At 59.0% G+C, this 12,597-nt stretch overlaps 2 protein-coding genes across 2 annotated transcripts; one reads left to right on the top strand and one right to left on the bottom strand.

Annotated features, from left to right (window-relative positions):
* Positions 1 to 2,691, top strand: VGF (VGF nerve growth factor inducible). Its single transcript, XM_007517981.3, has 2 exons — positions 1 to 180; positions 676 to 2,691. Exon 2 carries the CDS (start codon positions 698 to 700, stop codon positions 2,507 to 2,509), a length of 1,812 nt encoding a protein of 603 aa, XP_007518043.2. The 5' UTR covers positions 1 to 180; positions 676 to 697; the 3' UTR covers positions 2,510 to 2,691.
* A 1,420-nt stretch (positions 2,692 to 4,111) lies between these two features.
* AP1S1 (adaptor related protein complex 1 subunit sigma 1) lies at positions 4,112 to 12,597 on the bottom strand. Its single transcript, XM_007517926.3, has 5 exons — positions 12,507 to 12,597; positions 10,120 to 10,298; positions 9,547 to 9,655; positions 5,645 to 5,782; positions 4,112 to 4,793 (listed from the first exon to the last, which is right to left on the bottom strand). The coding sequence occupies exons 1-5, from the start codon at positions 12,507 to 12,509 to the stop codon at positions 4,746 to 4,748; spliced, it is 477 nt and encodes a 158-aa protein (XP_007517988.1). The 5' UTR covers positions 12,510 to 12,597; the 3' UTR covers positions 4,112 to 4,745.

Below are 12,597 nucleotides of genomic sequence, written 5' to 3'. Positions count from 1 at the left end.
GCGGGCGCTGCCCAGCGTGCTGAAGCCGGAGTGAGCGAGCAGTCCCAAGCCGCAGACTCAGCGGAGCCCAGCCCTCTGAACTCCGGACCGCTACCGCCGCTCGGAGCCCCAGGCGGGCGCGTCCAGAGCTCCCGACCCGCCCCGCTCCTCTCTCTGCCTCTCGCGTCGTGACACCAGCCGGTAACTACTCCGCATCCCTGTCCGCAAACCCTCGCCAGCTGGGGCGAGCGTGCGGAGGGTGCTCGCTCCCCTCCAGGACTGGACTAGGGTGCGGGAAGCCCAGCGGGGAGCCCCCTGGCGAGGGTCCCTGGAAAATGGGGGTGTCGCCGCTTTGCTCTAGCTGTTGAGGTCGCCCACGCACCATCTGGGGAGTCCTGCGCGGGGGCAGCCGAGAATCCCCCTCATCTTGGCCGTTCAGGACGTGGGCGCTGGCAAGGCGCAGGGAAAGAAGGGGGGGAGGGCTGCGTGCGGGCGTTCTCCCCTCTACACGACCCCGGGAGATTGGCTCAGCACCGTCCTCCCTTGCTCCCAAGCGCCCCACTTTGGGTAATGTTAGCGGGGGAGGGAAGCCCCTGTTCTCTTGTTGCAAGATGGGGGGTGGTGGTGCGGGCCCAGAGACCCAGAGAGCGGAAAATCCTCAGACACCCTCTTTCCTTGACCCCTTCTCTTTTGCAGTGTCCGGCAGCCCTCTCCAGTCATGAGCTCGCCCAGCCTGCGGGCTTCTGCCCTCTTCTGCTTCCTTCTGCTGATGGAGGGCCTGGGGGCAGTTCCCCCGGGGTACCCCGAGACGCAGCAGCCCCTCCTCGGCTCTGAGCATAAAGAGCCGGCGGCCGGGGACTCCGAGCCCGGGCCCGGGCCCAAAGATGCCCTGGAGGTCCGAGCCGCTCGCAACTCGGAGCAGCCGGGCGAGGGCGAGCTGTTCCAGGGCGTGGACCCGCGGGCGCTGGCCGCGGTGCTGCTGCAGGCGCTCGACCGGCCAGCCTCGCCCCCCGCGCCTGGAGCCCCCCAGCAGGGCCCCGGGGAGGAAGCGGCTGAGGCCCTGCTGACCGAGACAGTGCGCAGCCAGACACACAGCCTTCCGGCGCCGGAGAGCCAGGCGCCCGCGCTGCAGACCCCGGAGGGCGACCCTGCGGAAGAGCTGGAGACGCTGGCCGCCTTGCTCCAACAGCTGCGCGACTTCAGCCCGAGCAGCGCCAAGCGCCAGCAGGAGACCGCGGCTGCTGAAACAGAGACCCGCACCCACACGCTGACCCGCGTCAACCTGGAGAGCCCGGGCCCCGAGCGCGTGTGGCGCGCCTCCTGGGGCGAGTTCCAGGCGCGCGTCCCGGAGCGCGCGCCCCTGCCTGCCCCAGCGGGCCCCCAGTTCCCGGCACCCGGCCCCGGGGCCCGCCCGCTCGGAGAAGGCGAGTCGGTGCCGCCCGCGCCGCTGGGCGGGGCGCTGGCCCCCCTGACTCCCCTGGCCCCGGGATACGCGGGCCTGGGCGCCGCCTTCCCCCAGGGCGCGCTGTTGGGCGGCTCGGAGGCGGGGAGACGCGTGCTGCAGCAGGGCCTGGCGCAGGTGGAGGCCGGGCGGCGGCAGGCCGAGGCCACCCGGCAGGCGGCAGCGCAGGAGGAGCGACTAGCCGATCTGGCCTCCGACCTGCTGCTGCAGTACCTGCTGCACGGCGGGGCCGGGCTGCGCGGCCTGGGGGGCCGGGGGCTGCAGGGCGGAGAGGCTGGGCAGGAGCGGCGCGGAGGGGCGGGGCGGGCGGAGGCGGCCGAGGAGGAGCGAGAGCGGGAGCAGGCGGAGCAGGAGGAGGACGAGGAGGCGGCTGAGGCCGAGGCGCAGGCGGAGGAGGCGGAGCGGGCGCGGCAGACCTCGCTGCTGTTCGCTGAGGATGAGGATGGCGAGGCGGGAGCAGAGGACAAGCGCTCCCAGGAGGAGGCGCCCGGGCACCGGCGCAAAGCGGCCGAGGGGGCAGCGGAGGGCGGGGAGGAGCAGGACGCCGCCGCTGCCACCGACGACGACGACGACGAGATGGACCCGCAGGCCATCGATAGCCTGATCGAACTGTCCACGCGGCTGCACCTGCCGGCCGACGACGTGGTCAGCATCATCGAGGAGGTGGAGGAGAAGCGGAAGCGGAAGAAGAACGCGCCCCCCGAGCCCGTGGCGCCCCCGCGGGCCGCCCCCCGCGTGCGCTCCCCGCCGCCCCCCGTGCCCGTCCCCGCCGAGCTTCCCGACTGGAACGACGTGCTCCCGCCCTGGGACCGGGAGGAGGGCGACGCGTTCCCCGCGGGCCCCTACCACCCCCTGCCCAACTACATCCGGCCGCGGACACTGCCGGGCCCCGCCACCGCGCGCCGCCGCCACCTGCACCGCGCGCTGGCGCCCCCGCCCGGCCACCGGCCAGACCCCGAGGCTCCCGCGCGGCGCGCGCAGGCGGCGGCGGAGGCGGAGGAGCGCCGGCTGCAGGAGCAGGAGGAGCTGGGCAACTACATCGAGCACGTGCTGCTGCACCGCCCGTGACCGCGCCCCCCTCCGTGCCCCGCCCCCACCCCGCATGCGCCCGCCCCCGCCGTGAGTCCTGTGAAGCGTGCCCGCCTCCGGCCCCCCCCACCCCCCAGCACCGTCTCTCGCGCCCTGTCTCTTGTAAATACCCCTCACGGAGGAAATAGTTTTGCTAAGAAATAAAAGTGACTATTTTATTAGGACTTTGCTCACGGTTATTCACCCGGCCTCTTGGGCCCTGCGAGGGCTTTGCCAAGGGGCGGTGAGAGAAGCGGCGGCTGGGACCCCTCCTCCCGAACCGAGGGCCACACTTTCTTAAAAAGTACGGTGGCTGGGAAGAGACTGCGTCTTTATGCAAAAGGTCTTCGTGCCTGAGGCTCTGAGGTCCCACGTTTAGCCCACAGCACCGCCACAAGCCAAAGCTGATGAGGACTCTGGGGTGGGTGGCACTAAATACATGTAGGAGCCCGCATCTGTTAAGAAACCCTAAAGTCCTGGATTTGAGTGGTGGCAAGGCTCCCGTTAAGAAGATAAAAAACTCGAATCTGGGGGTCGGGCGGTAGCGCAGTGGGTTAAGCGCACCTGGCATCAAGCGCAAGGACCAGAGTAAGGATCCAGGTTCGAGCCTCCAGCTCCGCACTTGCAGGGGAGTCGCTTCACAAGCGGTGAGGCAGATCTGCAGGTGTCTTTCTCTCCCCCTCTCCTGTCTCCCCTTCCTCTCTCCATTTCTCTCTGTCCTATCCAACAACGATGACATCAATAACAACATCAACAATAACTACAGCAATAAAATAAGGGCAACCAAACGGAAAAAAAGTAAAAAACAAACAAAAAACTCGAATCCCCAGGACTTGGGGGACACTGGGTATATCAAAATGTTGGCTCTGGGCCATTTGAGCAGGGCGGGCCCCCGCTGCTTCTCTTTGTGATCGGCTTCCCCAAGTCCCCTGGTCCTCCCAGGGGTGGGGAGAGCTGGCTGATGCTGCAGTCCTGCCCGCAGCAGGGCAGGTGGGTCAGAACCTTGTACTGCCTTCAGGCTCCATGTACATGGAGTCTCCCATCAAGTAAACCAAAGGCAGGACTCACTCTTCCCTGGCTGAAGGCAGCACCTGGAGGCACCCCAGAAGACACAGGACCCAGGGGTTGGCTCACCCAGCAGAGCCTGAGCAAGCACGGGGTTTAAGCCCTCAGCAAGGGGTGTGTGTGTGGGGGGCAGGGTTCACAAATGATGAAGCCTTGCTGCAAGTCTCGCCTCCTCCTCTCTCTCCCTATATATTCTATACATTAAAAAAAAAAAAGCCACTGGGAACAGTGCATTTTTACAGCTTCAGGGATTAATGCTAGTGGCAAAAGAAAAAAAAATCAATGCATGAAATAAACACAGGACCTCCAGTTCAAACTGTATTTCAGATAAATGATGGCTGTCTTTGTATAGGACATTTTTAATAAAAGAAAAAAAGGTTCAAATTGAACTCAGGTTATCTTTTACCCCCTCCCACCCCCTCTGCCCCAGGCAGCCCTGGTCCCTGCAGAGGGGGCTGAGGGCATCAATCCCTAATCTCTCCTGGTCGTCCCCCCAGCCGCCCCCCCCCCCCCGAACCCAAGCAGCCAGAGTCCAGAAATGCTTTTCCTTTTATTTCAGAAGAAAGGAAATCAAGTCCCACCCCCACCCCCAGCCTCACCCAGAAAATGGGGTGCAGGAGGCACAGGGCCAATCCCCGTCCCTCCCCAGACCTGCTCTGTCTATACTGCGTGAAGTGGCAAGGTTAGAAAAAGATAGGTTCTGGCTCCTCCTGGCACTGGGGCTCCCCTGGCAGGCCACAGAGGCGCCCCCCTCCCTGAGGCAGAGTCGGGGGGGGGGTTTGAAGGGTGGAAGTAGGTCGAGGGGCAGGGGAAGAGTTGCCCTGGAAACCGGTTCCCTTAAACCTGACATATTTATATATTTACAGTTAGATGGGAGGGGAGGACACGAGGGTCATGTGAGCTCCTCAAAGGCAGGGGTGGGGGGTTAAGCCAAACAGCTCCCCGCCTTGGTCACTGTTACCCCTCCTATAAGCTTAGGTGTGGGTCGAGCTATGAGGGAACAGGAGGAGGTGGGTGGGTGGGGACATGTGAGGGTCCTGGGCCCCCGGCTGACTCCAAAAGAAGGTGAAGCAGTGGAGGAGTGGGGGGGGGGAGCCCACTGGGGGGGGGGCAGCCCAATCCTGCAGGGCCTCTCCATAGCTCTCCACTTCTCTGCCAGGCCAGGCGGGGGCTAGGCCAAGCCCATCTCCTCCAGCACACTGCGTGGCGACTCATCCTCCTGTGGGGATGGATGGGGACCAGGTGATACGGTGCCACCAGGGGAAGGGGGGGGCGTGGGGTGCAGGGAGGATAGAGGGAAGCTGCCATGAGTCCAAGGTTGGGACACCTGGGAACCACCCCTCTGGGTCACCCTGGGGCAGTGGAGGGGCTCCTGGCAGCACCTCCAGATCCTGCTGCTCAGGTGGAGACCCTACCATCCAGAGACCCTAATGAATATTGGGGTTCAGTCTGGGTACCCGGGGTGGGGGCAGGAGACCGGGGCTGGCAGGAGCTGGACTTTCTCGGGGGGGGGGGGCTGCAGAGGCTGGCACCAGACCCCCGCGAGGTGAGCCAGCCTGCAGGGATGAGTCACTCGGGTCGGGAGCCTGGCACTCAGAATATGGGTGGGCGTGCGCGAGCATGCGTGTGCGCATGCGCATGATGAGGAGGGGCCGGGTAAGGGGCGGGGGGTCAGTCCCCAGCTTCTCTGCAGCCCTGCACCCCCTCACTCCCCCCACCCCCAGGGTGCTGCCGGCTGTCACTGCAGATTCCGGTGACTCATCCCCCTGCGCCAGGCTCAGCGTGGCTCAGCAGAGGGGGGGTGGCTATACCCGGAGGCTGGCAGCCAGGGCCCTCCAGCCCCCCATCCCCCCAGCGCCCTGGCTGCTCAGAACCAGAGGTTGAAACCTGTCAAAAAAAAAAGGGTGGTGGTGGTGGTGGAGATTCCAGGGAAGAAGGAAAGAATCCTGCATGTTCTCCTGCGTCCTGAATGAAGGGAACACGCAGGGGAGAAGGGGGAGGGGCTGCCCCCCCAGGGCTTGAGGGTGTGGCTGTGCAGGCTGGGGCGTCCTGGGGTCTCCCAGCCCCTACCTCCTGCAGCAGGTCGGCCTGCTCAATGGCCTTGAGCACGCTCTTTTTGGAAGTGTCCTGCACGTCGCCCCCCATCAGGAACTCGTCCAGGATGAAGTAGGCCTTCTCGAAGTTGAAGATGATGTCCAACTCACATACCTGGGGGCGGGGGACACGGCAGAGTCGGGGTTCACTCAACCACTCACCCCACGTCTTACTCTCTCTTTTTCAGTAAAGGACAGGGAGAAAGATCACAGCAGCAAAGCTTCCCCCAGTGTGGCGAGGGCTGGGATTGAACCCGGAATCCGAGTCACATACACGGCAAAGCAGCTGCCCTACCCGGCGAACAATCTCCCCATCATCTCTCCAACTGGCCATCCACATGGGGTTCTTGCCCCGGACCTTGGTATTTGGCTTTTGACCTTTCCTACCTTCTATCACCTCTTTCTCTCTCACCATGAATTTATCTGCTGCGTTAACCTGGCTTCTGTTGCCTCAACTAGACCAGTGAGTGAAAGATTTGAGCTCTAGGCAGGGCTCTGCCTTGAGCCAGATTTTCTTGAGTCTCAGGTGTTTTTTTTTTCTTTTTTCTTTTCCCTTTTGTTGCCCTTGTTTTTATATTGTTGTTGTATTTTTTCTTTTTTTTAAAAAAATATTTTATTTCCTTTTGTTGCCCTTGTTTTATTGTTGTAGTTATTGTTATCTTTGTTGTATAGGACAGAGAGAAATGGAGAGAGGAGGGAAAGACAGAGATGGAGAGAGAAAGACAGACACCTGCAAACCTGCTTCACAAGCGGTGAAGCGACTCCCCTGCAGGTGGGGAGCCGGGGGCTCAAACAGGGATCCTAACAGCAGTCCTAACAGCTTTGCACCACCTGTGCTTAACCCGCTGTGCTACCGCCCAACTCCCTTTTTTTTTTTTTGAGTCTCAGCTTGTTTTCTTTCTTCTTTTATCTCTCTCTTAGATTTTATTTATTCATTCATGAAGAAGACAGGAGAGAAAGAAAGAAAAAGACATCATTCTGATACATGTGCTGCCGGGGATCGAACTCAGAACCCCATGCTCGAGAGTCGAAGGCTTTATCCACTGTACTATCTCCTGGACCTCTCTTTCTTCTTTTCTTTATTGACGTGATGAATAGTTAAGCCTTTATGTCTTTATCTTTAAAAATATTATTGATTATTAGATAGAGACAGATATTGAGATGGGAGGAGAAGACAGTGAGGGAGAGACGCCTGCAGCCCTCGTGGAGCCCCCCCGCGATCCCTCAGGGGCTCGAGCCTGGGTCTTTTCGCACTGTAATGTGAGTGCTTAACTAGGTACACCACTGCCTGGCCCCTCTCTCTCCCTGTCTCCCCTGCCCCCCTTTCAGTTTCTCTCTGTCTCTATCCAAGAATAAATTACAAAAGAAACCAATAAATAAAATAGGGGAGAAAGGCACCTGTAATACTTATTTCACCCCTTGTGAGGCTTCCCCACTGCAGATGGGGAGCAATGGCTCAAACCTGGGTCCTAGTGCATGGTAATGAGTGTGCTTAACCAAGTGCACCACCGTAGGGCCCCAGCCTCAGTCTTAGAGACACTTGACAGGACACCTGCTCAAGGTCGCGCTGAGGGGCAGACAAGGGACCCCAGATCCCTCTGTGCATACAGATGATGCACCTGGCCCCACCCTCACCGTGAGCTGACTGACTAGCCAGTGCTCGGGCTCTGTACCAGGCCCTGCATTACAGAGGGAGGTGACGCAGTGGATAAAGCCTTGGATTCTCAAGCACAAGTTCCCGAGTTCAACCCCCTGGAAACACAAGTGTCAGTGTGATGGTCTGGTCTCTCTCCTATCTTTTTAAATAATAAATCAATTGTTTTCTTTTTTAATTTTAATCTTCCAGAGCCCTGCTCAGCTCTGGCCGATAGTGGTGCTGGGGTTGGAAGCTGGGATCTTAGAGCCTCCGGCAGGAAAGTCTTCTGCAGAGCCACTGAACTCTCTCTACGGCACGACCTGGTTAATAAACGTGCCAGGAACCTGTGTGCCAACTTTGTGGAGGTGCCATGCTGATCTTCTCTCCCAATGCTGGTCTCTGCGCTGCCAAAGCCGACACTGCTAACTAAAAACCTTAGGAAGACCTCCCTGCAGGGGAGTCGCTTCCCAGACGGTGAAGCAGGTCTGCAGGTGTCTGTCTTTCTCTCGCCCTCTCTGTCTTCCCCTCCTCTCTCCATTTCGCTCTGTCCTATCAAAGACGACATCAATAACAACAATAACTACAACAACAATAAAAAACAAGGACAACAAAAGGGAATACATATATATATATATATATATATATATATATATATATATATAGCACAAAATCTTAAGAAGAATTGTGCTGCATTATTTGGAACAGAAAGAAAAGCTCTCCAGAAGTTTCCAGAGCTGGAGAGATAGCTCACAGGGTAGGACCCAGGTCTTCAGCCCAGGTTGGAACCCCAGCACCACATGGGAGCACCATACCACCAGGGGAAACTCCGGAGCTGTAGTGTCTCTCCCTTTCTTGATCTAAATGATGAAGAGGTCTGGGAAGAGTGAGCCTGTGGGAGCAGTGAAACTGTGCTAGTGCCAGGCCCCAGCTCTGCCCCTCACCCCTCACCCCTCAAAAAAAGTTTCAATATAAAATCAAGGTTAGCAACTCCCTATAAAAGCTCCACTTGGCCTCAGCCTTTTTTGTTTAAGATTATTTCTTGGGTGGGGGTAGATAGCATCATGGTTCTGCAAAGAGACTCTCATGCCTGAGGCTCCAAAGTCCCAGGTTCAATGCCCCCACACCACCATAAGCTAGAGATAAGCAGTGCTCTGGTAAAAAAAAAAAAATTATTTGTTTACTGACACATCAGAAAGAGAGAACCAGAGTATCACTCTAACATTCAAGGGTGGTGATTGAACCTGGAACCTCAAGCAGTTAAGTCTGATCCCTTATCTGCAGTGAACTTCCTGGGCCTTCTTTCCTTCTTTCCCTCAATCCCTCTTTGATTGCCACAAGAGTGCTGCAAAAAAAAAAATCCACCAATCCTGGCTCCATTCTTCTTCTCTCTTCTTTTCTTTTATAGAGATAGAAATTGAGAGCTGGGAGCCGGGCAGTAGCACACCTGGTTAAGTGCACATAGTACTAAGCACAAGGACTCGTGCAAAGATCTGGGTTCAAGCTCCAGCTCCCCAACTGTAGGAGGGACACTTCATGAGTGGAGAAGCAGGTGTGCAGGTGTCTCTCTTTCTCTCTCCCTCCTTTTTCAATTTCCCTCTGTCCCATCGAATAAAATGGGAAAAAAATGGCCACCAGGAACAGTGGATTCATAGCGCAGGACCGAGCCCCAGTGATAATCCTGGGGGGAAAAAAAAAAGAAATTGAAAGGCAAAGGGGAGATAGAGACACATGTGCCACATTGTTTCACCACTTGTGAAGCTTCCCTCATGGTAGGGAGAGGGGACTTGAACATGGTGTGTGCTCAACTGAGTGTGTCACTGCACGACGCCAGCTGCTTCCTTTTTAAAGATTTACTTATATATTATAAAATGGAGGGGGGGCAGAGGAGGGAAAGATCAGAGTAGTGTTCACTTCTGGCACAAGGTGAGATAGGGTTTGAACCCACAGCCTCTGGGGCCTCAGGGGTGCAAGCCTGTGCTCTCCCAGTTCTGGCCTCAGCTGAGCTGGGAAGCCAAGCTGGGCTGACCCAGAGGCAGAGCCTGGTCCCTGTAGCCCTCCCCATGGGCTGATTAAGGCACATGGCTAAGAGGCTTAAGGCCTTAAATGGAGATTAATTACCATTCTCCCTGCTCCGACTTCACCTCTGCCCCCTGGCCTTGCAGGGCAGCGCCTGGCAGGGGCCCCAGAGCTGGGAGGAGGAGAGGATGGCTGGGGGTGGTAGCCCAGGTGGGCAGGGGACTCACGCTGCCGAAGTATTTGTCCAGGAGCTCCACGTAGCGGTGGATCAGCTCCAGCGTGATGAGCTCATTGTCCTGGCCCTCGATGGCGCAGCAGAAGTACAGGCTGGCGTATCTGGGGGCAGAGGTGCAGGTGGGAGAGCTCAACCCTACAGCCCTAATACCCCCACTGTCAGGGTCTGTGTCCCTCTAGAACCCAGGTGGTGTGGCCCCTGGAGTCTGCAAACAGCAGCTGACACCCGCAGGCACAGGCAGAGTCGAGGCCCCTTTCTCTCCTGCCCTCTAGCCCGGGAACCTGAGCCAACCAGTTCCCCTGTGGGAGAAGAAGACGGAGGAGGGCATGTGCCCAAGTGGTGCAGGAGCCAGGCCTGCAGAAGGCCAGCAGCGGCGACACGGGGAAGGACAAGGGGCAAGACGAGCCTTCGGGCCAGAGAGACCAGCAGGAAGCAGTGAGGGGCTTGGGCCAGATCACATGGGACAGAGGGGCAAGGATTCCTCCCCTGGCTGGGCTGGGGAAATCCAGGAAACCAGGAAACGGGGTTCCCACAGCTGTTCCCGAGGGGCAGGGGGAGGAGTCACCTCTTATAGACCACTTTGAGGTCTCTCCACTCCAGGAAGCTGCACATCTTGGGCTTGCGTGCCAGCACCACCTGCATCAACTCACGGACCATCTTCTTCCGCTCCTTGTCAGAGGTGGCCAAGTACCATTTCTGCAGCCTCAGTTTCCCCTGCCGGCTGAACAGCAGCATGAATCGCATCTGTGTGGGGCGGAGGGGAGAGAAGAGAGGAGGAGGCTGAGCTGAGGTTCAGAGTTCTGGTTCTAGAAGCTTCTTCCATCTGCCAGTGCAGCTCCCCCAGCTCAGGTCACTGAGCATGTGACTCGTTGTTGTTGCCCCCCCCCCCCCGCCTGTTGTCAACTATGGGTGGGTGCCCCCTTTCCACTGACTGACCCCTCCAGGATTCCATCAGAGCCCTGGAGTCACTCATTGGGTTCAGACCCTGTCTCCACCCGTGGAGTACCTCCAGGATTTAGATCTGCTGGATTATAAATTAAAGACACCTTTTTCTTTCTCTTTATTTCTTTCCCTTTTTTTCTTTTCTTTCTTGCTTCTTATTCTTCTTTTTAAATTTTGATAGTGCAGAGAGAAATTGAAAGGTGGGGGACAGGCGGTGACAAACCTGGTTAGGCACACACATTAGTGTACAAAGATCCAGGTTCAAGCCCTTGGTCCCACCTGCAAGGGAAAGCTTCACAAGTGGTGAAGCAGGGCTGCAGGTGTCTCTCTGTCTCTTTCCCTCTCTACCTCCTCCTCCCCTCTCAGTTTCTCTCCGTCTCTATCCAATAATAAATCAGAAATAATAAAAAATGCACATAAAGAAATAAAGAAAAGAAACTGAGAGGCGAGTGGGGAAAGAGGGAGAAAGACAGAGACACCTGCAACCCTGCTTCACCACTCGTGAAGCCTTTCCCCTGAAGGTGTGTGTGGGGGTTCCTTTCTTTATGACTGAGGGCACAAGACAAGAAAAATGGAGAGTGACAGAAACAGACACCTGCAGCTCATGAAGCTTTCCTCCTGCTGGTGGGGACCGGGCCCTTGTTCATGGATGTGGCGTAAGTGCTCTACCTGGGGCTGTGTTGTGTGGCCCTGAGCAAGGCCACTTTTGAGAGTAGGGATTAAGGAGGTGGGAAGCATTGCGACACACCATCATGCCCTGACCTCCTCTTCCAAAGGGTGTGACAAGTGGCATGTGTGCAGTGACAAGCAGCAGGGAGCGGGTGGCAAAGACACACCTGCCTCCTTCCGGCACTGCCAGCTGCAGAGACCTGGCATTTTGTCCCTGGGGGAGAGACTCCATTCCACCCCCTCCCTCCTCCCTAGTTCTGGGCTCCTGAGCTCAACCCTACCACCCTCGGCTACAGCCTTCCTGCCTCCTTTTCTCCCTTTTGGGGCGCCCACTTGTCCCCAGATCTGCTGCCAGTTCCCATTCGATGGTGCTAAGAGCAGGGCGGCTCCCCTAGGGAGTGTTTGTGGAACAAAGTGCAAGCTTGGAGTGGGGGTTGTGGGGTGCAGAGAGCTCACTGGGCGTGGGGCCCAGCTTTCCAGTTTTTTTGGGGAGGCCCAGTCCCTTCCTGGAGCCACCTCCTGCACCCCACTGGACCCTCCTGTCCGGACAAGGGCAGAGCCGGGAGCTCTGCACATTGGAGCTCCTAGTTGAGCAGGCAGAAAATTCGAATTCCAGAGAAACTGGGTTTGGGGGGTCCCGTGTGGAAGGCTGCAGAGAAGCACCTCTGGGCTATGCTGGGGGCGGGGTGAGGGGGCGGGGAAGGAGGAAGACGGAAGAGTTGGGTTCCGGAAAGAGAATGGGGCGGGTTGGGGAGTCAGGGACCCCCAAAACCTGGGTCCCGAGAGCAAAACCTCGAGTCCACCCGCTCTCCCAGTCTCCAGGCGGGCAGGGGGGTAAACTGAGGCAGGACCTGCCCCCCCCCTGCCCCGGGAACTGTCTCCTCCCACACACCGCCTCCACGAGGTCCGACGCTCGTTCCTGGGGTGACCCCGGACTGAGGGTGTGGGTGGGCTGGAGGCCCCGCGCCCCCAGATCCCTCTAGCTGGGGACCCCACCCCCCAGCGCTCCGATTCCTGGGGCGACCTCCCGGCGGCAGCGGCCCGGACCCCCGAGAGCTGACCCACGTGCCCCGTCTGGTTCGGGGCCCCCCTCCCTGTCCAGCCCCACCCCGCCGCCAGGTCAGCCCCCCAAGGCCCTCCCTGGAACCTCCTCCCCAGCCCTGCACCCCCAAGCCGCTGCCAGCTGTGCTCCCCCAGGCCGGCCCGCCCGGCCCGAGGAGCCGGGATTCCGGGGACCCGGGGCCGCCCGAGCGGCCAGAGCGGAGCGCAGCCCCCGAGGACCCCCGCAGGTGCAGCTCACGCCCCTCGGTTCCCCCTCCCCTCGCTCTTCTCACAGCCTACCATCCTGCAGCCTCCGGCTCGGCGTGTCCCTCTTCGGCCACCGTAGGCGCCAGCCCGCTCCCTTCTCCTCCCTCCCTCCCTCCCTCCCTTC

Source organism: Erinaceus europaeus, chromosome 15 (assembly GCF_950295315.1).
Source record: "Erinaceus europaeus chromosome 15, mEriEur2.1, whole genome shotgun sequence".
Taxonomy (NCBI): Eukaryota; Metazoa; Chordata; class Mammalia; order Eulipotyphla; family Erinaceidae; genus Erinaceus; species Erinaceus europaeus.
This window is presented reverse-complemented; position numbering and strand designations above follow the sequence as displayed.